This window comes from Cibotium barometz, chromosome 10 (genome assembly GCF_041138505.1).
Source record: "Cibotium barometz isolate CiBa-2024 chromosome 10, ASM4113850v1, whole genome shotgun sequence".
NCBI lineage: Eukaryota > Viridiplantae > Streptophyta > Polypodiopsida > Cyatheales > Cibotiaceae > Cibotium > Cibotium barometz.
In genome coordinates this window covers 9,497,495-9,505,074 of record NC_141055.1, presented here as the reverse complement: position 1 = coordinate 9,505,074, position 7,580 = coordinate 9,497,495, and the positions used below count along the sequence as shown (strand labels likewise).

The 7,580-nt window shown below is 40.7% G+C and overlaps 1 protein-coding gene across 1 annotated transcript; it reads left to right on the top strand.

The window, feature by feature from the left end:
• The first annotated feature begins 3,053 nt into the window (after positions 1-3,053).
• LOC147634533 (NAD(P)-binding Rossmann-fold superfamily protein) lies at positions 3,054-4,121 on the top strand. Its single transcript, XM_086803611.1, has one exon. The coding sequence runs from the start codon at positions 3,120-3,122 to the stop codon at positions 3,894-3,896; it is 777 nt and encodes a 258-aa protein (XP_086659737.1). The 5' UTR covers positions 3,054-3,119; the 3' UTR covers positions 3,897-4,121.
• Positions 4,122-7,580: the final 3,459 nt, after the last annotated feature.

Below are 7,580 nucleotides of genomic sequence, written 5' to 3'. Positions count from 1 at the left end.
ACAATGAGTGAAATACAAGTGAAGTGACAAGACAAGGTCACTTACACACTCACTCATAATAATATGCACATGCTTGGGAGTAACAACCTCCTAAGGAGGGAAATGTACCCCGGCCCATTATTAGCCTACGTCCACACATCACACCCATATAAATGGCTACAAGCTAGAATATAATTACAAATTTTGTGGGAAACGTATCGATTACTTGCATTGACCCATGCTCCCAGATGCATCTTTTATTTGTTCGCTCCACTCCCTCATTCACTCCATTGATGTGTGTCACTCACCATGGTGCTCATACACACAAGAAGACTAACTCTCTCACTCTTCACTCACAAACAAATGCACATGCTCTCTCTTTTTTTTTGCGCTAAAATTCTCAACTTTCATCTATTTTTTACAATTTTGGGAAAAATGGGAGCACATGCCCCCTAGCAAGTGGTAAGAACCTCACCACTTGCTAGGGGGAATTTGTCTATCTAAACACCTTAAATCCTCACCATTTTTCACCCAATTTGTATAGTTTTAGAGAACTTGAAAGGGGGCATTTTCCCCTTAAAAAAAAAAACCTCAAATCCCATCCAATTTCCACCTAGTTTTTATATTTTTTTAAAAAAAAGGGGAGCTCACCACTTGTTGCTAGGGGCATATCTCTCCCCCCCCTTCCCTTTTTTAAATTTAGAAATATCAAATCCTATCCAATTTCCACCCATTTTTACATTTTTCAAAAAAAAGGGGGCACATGCCTCCCAGTACGTGGTGAGGCTTGCCACTTGCTAGGGAGCATGTGCCCCCCTTTTTTTCCCAAAAAATCTCGAATCCCTTCCAATTTCCATGTGCCTCATATTAAGTGGCAAGGCTTGCCATTTGCTAGGGGAATATGCCCTCCTTTCTTAAAAATAAGGGCATGTGACCTCCTTTCTTTGTTTTAAATCCCTTATTTCTGGCTATGTGTATATGAAATATACGGTGTGTATGGTGTTTGAGACTATGTGTATATGAATCATTGGTAATGAGGTAGCAAACAAGGATAATATTTTTCATGGGTTGTAGGAATTTGTGAGAGGAGACGAGATTCAATTATGCATGGTCGTAAGCACGGAGTTCTAATTGGGCCAAGCTAAACAGTAGCCAAAATCCATAGCTCGAAGGTTATGTGGGTGTGATGGTGATTGAATGCTATAACAAACCATTCCATTGATAATTCTAGTATCTCAAGCAGATATAAACATGTTGCATGAGGCATGGAATTGTTTTGTTCCATGGAGCAAGAAAGACCTAGTACATCTTTGGGACCTTTGCAATTTCCTTATATTTTTTAACTATTCTCTTCATATACAGGTTGAAGGAAAAGTGGTCATTGAGAGCACAACAAGACAGAGAAGTGATATTGCGACTATGAGCTTCCTCAAAACAAAAGGAGGAGGAAAGCTAGAAAGGGAAAAGCGAAAGTTTTATAAAAGGAGAAGGCGGCTTGTCCCGACGCGATGCGGTGGAGAATGATGAAGATCATGACCGGTACGAAGGGGAGTGATCTTCACATGGATGTGTTGTAGGATGTCTTGGATCACTTAACTGCAAGTTTAACATCTACACGTGTAGACATAGTGAACACTTGTTTGCAATGTGAGTGGTAATAATGTTTTGTCGCAAGTTTAAAAAAAACCAACCCCCCGCATTGCTTTTTTGCGGGATGATTAGTAATCCTTGCATAGTGAATAAGCGATACACCAAGCTTTGCCTGGAATGTTTTCCCATGGCTATGTGAGTACTAGTTCCAAAAATTTACATGCTTCGTAAAAGCATGTCGACTTTACCGATAAGGGAAGTCTAAACTTTATGTATTTGCGAGCATTGATTAAAAGAAGACTCATATATACCTATTCACTTCCAAATCATATATACATATTAATTAAGTAGGGGCTTCTGCCCTGATTAATTAGTATAAGCTATATATATACCTTATACTAGAAACTTCATCTACTCCTCCTCCTACTTTGCTTAGCTTGCCCTACACCCTGCCACTCTCCTCTGCCTAACACCACCTCCTCCTCTCCACCCTCCTTATAGTTGTTTGGTATCCACTCGCCCCCTATGACTTCTCTGTAGAGAAAGATAGTTAAACACCTATGCTTGTGTGTGTGTGTGTGTGTGTGTGTGTGTGTGTGTGTGAGAGAGAGAGAGAGAGAGAGAGAGAGAGAGAGAGAGAGAGAGAGATTGGAAAAAGGGCCGTTAGGAAGTGCTCGAAGCTTATGCCACTTATCAAAAGTTGATGAAAAGGAGAGTGCATTGGATATCATGCTAAAATTGATTTTTTTTAATATCGAACCTAAGGAAAAAACCATTCGAACCGAGGGGATATTCTTTACAAAAATCAATGGGTCCCCCAAAAACCCAAGCAGGGACCCTAATTTAAGGAAGGAGGGATGAGCCTCAAATTTGAAGACTTCAAAACCCTTGTTAAGGCATTTCACCCTTCAAATAAGGGGACATAAAATTTTACGCTTCAAAAGAAAAGCTCGATTTTTAGTGTGCCCTTCTTTCATATAAGGAAAGAGATCTTGAGTAATATTTTAAAAAATGCATAAAGAGAGTTGTATTGACACTCCAAAGAGAGAAGAATACATCATCATGCCTTGTACATGATTGGGCTAATGTCTCTCCAACCTCCTAAGCAGACTACCTACTATAGCTTTCTGATTAAGACTACCGTTTGTCTCAACCAGCTTGCAAGCTTCTATGAGAAGTGCGTGCACCCTGGACAAGGAAAAAATAGAGTCACCCGTTAAATTTGAGGTCTCAAGGAGGGTGCTAACATGCAATCTTTCCACTCTGGCACTGAGTAGATTAAAATCCTGTCCCCACTATATGCCACCACCATGGCTTCATTCGAGATACCGTGGCATGTATACATAATAGGGAAGGCGGTCTACCTCCCTTTCTGGAGACAGAAGCATGATGTCATGCATGATGCACTTCCACTATTATTATTATTATAGTTTTTGTTTTTGTAAAGGCTTACCAGTCTACCACTACCCTTTTATGGTTTAATCTTTGCTATTCTGAAGCGTGCGCCCTGTGCTGTGGCTGTTTTCCTCTTTGCTATTCTGTGAATTTTCATGGCTTCCTCCTCTTCGCTTGATCTGGCCGGCAGAGTCGCCATAGTTACAGGGGGATCAAGAGGTATAGGCCGAGAGGTCTGCCTAGCCCTCGCCGCCCATGGCGCCTCTGTGGTTGTTTGCTACCAGGGCAACTCCGCAGCTGCCTCCGAGGTCGTCTCCCTCATCCAACAGCAAGGCTCCGGTGGCACCGCCATCGCCGTGCAGGGCGACGTTGGCAAGGCCGCCGACGTCTCCTCCATCTTCAACTCCGCCACTGATGCCTTCGGCCACATCAACATTGTCATCCATCTCGCAGGCCTGCTTCTGAGCTCCTACCCAACCCTCGAGAACACATCCTTGGAAGATTGGGAGAGAACCATGTCTGTGAATGCCACAGGGACGTTCCTCATCTGCAAGGAGGCCGCAAAGAAGATCGCTCCGGGCGGTAAAGGGCGGATCATCACCACCAGCTCATCCATGGTGCATATGTTGAAGCCAGGCTATGGCGCGTATGTTGCCAGCAAGGCTGCTGTGGAAGCCCTAACCAAGATGATGGCCAAGGAGCTCAAGGGGAGGAGGATCACCGCCAATTGCGTGGCGCCGGGGCCAATCGCCACCGAGATGTTCTTTGCAGGGAAAGATGAGGCCACGATACAAAGCTTCCGGGAGGCGCCGCCGCTGGAAAGGTTGGGCGAGCCTGAAGACATTGCCGCCCTCATCTTGTTTCTTGTCAGCGATGGCGGAGAGTGGGTGAATGGGCAAGTCATAAGAGCAAATGGAGGGCTTGCCATTTGAGACATTTTCATGACGCAGGTACTCATCTCTATTGAACCTTTTACTCATCTCAGGTTCACCTAGGTCTTTACTTGAGTTGTTTCTAATTTGCTTTGTGTTTAAGATCGATGATTAGTGTTTTGATATTGTGTTAATCTTTCTATCTTTAGTGGTGCATAGCCCTATCATCTACCTTTTTGTTGTAATAATTCTTTCTATTTGCTATGATCCTTGGTGCTAGGCTTCTCATCAACATAAAAGAACTTCCCAACCACATATACACGCTCTATGTCATAAGCGATGCACCATAAAGGAGCAAATACACAATTCACAAATGCCATCAATGTGTTGCATATGGTGAAATATAGAGTTTGCATCACATGGACATAAGATTATTTGGGAGAAATTGGTATAGGTAATTTATAGACACCATTAAGACCTCTTTATACATGTGACAAGTGATGGTATTATAGAAGTGCTAAAGAAACAAATATGTACACTACTACAAGCTACACTCTAGAGTTGACATTGCGCAAAAGAGTAATGCACCTCAATCTCATTATCATATGGCAAGCATAAGTTGCAATGACAAAATCACACATCCTGACACATGCACATGGACATAAGATTATTGGGGGAAATCGGTATAAGTAATTCAAAGACACCACCAAGACCCCTTTATGCATGTGACAAGTGATGGTATCATAGAAGTGCTAAAGAAACAAACATGTATACTACTACAAGCTACACCCTAGAGTTGCCATTGCACAGAAGAGTAATGCCTCAATCTCATTATTATATGGCAAGCATGAATTGCAATGACACAATCACACACCATGACACATGTTTCCAAAAAGTAGTAGAACCCTATGAACACTTCAATGACTTCGCATGTCTCCTATAATAACAAGTAATTTACTCAACCTATCCTTTCAAAAACCAAAGGCCTACATGACTCAAAAGTGTATGTTTAAATTATAACATAATATAAGGCATGTCTATAGAGACGCTATTACATCTCGTTGAGGCAGGTAGCTCTCTAAGGGGAAAAAAATGAGGGAAAGCTCTCTAAGCCTATCCACCTATGGTGAGTTGAGAAAAATAGCACAAAAATATATTAAAAAAAGGTGCAGTTAATACCAAGAAAAAGAGAGGTTTCATTAGGCAAAATTTGGACTCAAAAAGGATCCTCTAAGAAATGCCATATCAACGTTTTCTAGAAAAATGGATTGATGGTTAAATTTTTATAAATCAATTCAACTTTTTTTGAAGATTGTAGATTAGGAATCTACTATTCAAGACCTTTCCAATGATATATAGCATGATGGGTTACATGCCATGTCATCACCTATAACCTATTATGCTATATATCATTGAAAAGATCTTGAAGAGTAAATGGAAAAAAAAAAGATTTGATTTGTAAAAATTTAACCAGAAACCCATTTTTATTTTTTTTTAAAAATTGGCGTGACATTTCTTAGAGGGTCCTTTTTGAGTCCAAATTTTGTGTGAAATGGCCACTAAATACAGTAATACTGGAGGGGGGGAAATGGAGCACTCCCTCTATCTCTTTATCACATGTGAGTTGTTTTCTCTCTTTACCATGCGCTTCCTCTCTCTATGCGGTCTAGCTACTTGTTGAGCTGTTGCGAGTGGGTTTCATGGACGCCTTGAACTTTTTTCTCTCTCCCTCATAGGGTGTTCTCTTGCCTCTGCTCATCTCATTAGCAATGCATAACCTGTGAAGAGATTGAGGAATCTATTTTGTTTTATTGTGGCCAAAGATGAATCTCCAAGAAATTCTACAATTTGCAACCCCAAATCCTCTGTGCCAGTGGTTAGTGTCTTCTGATTATCCAAAGTTCCTTTGCCTATACTGACCTTTGTATTTGATATGTGTATGAATCTCTACTCAATGAAGAAATTACACCATCTCTAGCTTGGTTCAGGACATGTTTTGAGTAATAATGTAAGCCAAATAAGTCCTGAACTTTCCCTGATTCTTTGGTTGCAGACTCCTTAGTGCCTTTCGACAATCTGTTAGTCATCTTCCGTGCAAAGACATTGTGAATTACCCCACAAAATCAAATCCTCTTTGTTGTCCTTTGCCTCTTCAATGCTAGGGTTAGGGTTAGGGTTAGCATTAGGGTTTATAGAGGGTAATAAATCAGGTATGGAGACACTGAAAAATCAATAGGTAGCCCTCCATCGTCATCGCTTTTGCAGCCCAACTATCATTAAAGGAGTCTAAACAGCCTAGCTAAATAGCTTGGAGGGGGCTTTTGCAGGAGGAGCATTTCCCATATTTCATACAATGGTCGCCAAAACATCATCATCATTGATGAGAATGCTAGAGTGCAACAAAGCTCTCTGTGAAGGGTATTAAAAAAGATGCTTAGCCACTTAGCTTGTGTCTAGGGTGCCAGGGAATAACCAAGTGGTTACTAGGAGCACATATACTTTCCTGATAGCCTCTTCCAAGTTCTGATACTCTTTTAGGGTAAGGGGGGTAATAAACTTCCTCCACTATGCACATTAGTCTTATTTAGCTTTTGGGCCTCCATACATTTCTTCGGCACCTAGACATTTTACCTAACAGGTTTGTATATAACTCATTTTGATTAATGAGAAAATACATAATGCCATTATCACAATTGAGTCTAGTTTTGCACTCTTGTGTCAATAGCATGCTTGCTTGTGCATTATGTATGAGTGTATTGAGTGAAGATTTCTTCCTCTCCTCTTCTCCCTCTCTTTCTCCATCTCTCCCCCAGTCCTTACACTCGTTGAGGTAGAGAAAGAGCTCTCCATAGCTCTCTCTCCCTCCTTGCTCCAAACCTAATCGTAAACCTCCAATGTGATGGCACCAATGGACAATTTCTTCTCCCACCCACCACGAGAGAGGGTTGTTCGATCTTAAATAGCTAAGGGTGCAACCTAGCTATGACCCTTGTATTTCTTCCGCATTTCTCCCTCGTGCAAGGCACAAGAGTTCCCATTTAGGTAGGTACTTCAACTCTTTTCCATTGATTCAAGCTCTTTTTCCTTTCATTGGTTAATTTTTTTCAAGCTTTTAGGCATCAAGGACTTGACTCAACCATTAATCATAGCTTAATCATCATAAGCTTGCATTATGCATACCACTAGGAAGCTTAGGAGAGATTATCATATCAAATTAAAAATAAAAAAACATGCACCATTAAAAGTAGTTAGAGAGAAAATTCTAGATTTTTTGAAACAACTTGTGAAATTCTAGTAGTTGGAGGGAAAATTCTAGATTTTTTGAAACAACCTGCAAATTTTTTTGTGATTGACCTATAAATGTATCAACTAGGTTCACAAATAGGTATGTATATTTCTACATGTAATAGGGATTCTTATAAAATATGCTCATTAAGGACTATAATTGAAAAATATCCCTTCCATGATGGTCATAACTTCCAAAACATCTATTTTCTAACATATCATGTGGTCATCCACCCCACAGTTTTCATTGGCATACATGTCAAACCTGTGAACGTACATTTGTTGCCAAAGGAATCCACACGTTTCTCACAAAAAATTGCACCCTAGGACTCACATTCCTATGCCAGAAAACCTATTGTCTAACCTAAGCTCTAACCTAATCATGCACGTGCCAATGAAACTCTACGAATGCACTATCCTAGAGGACCATTGACCTATCCACACATGTTCATTTAGCTT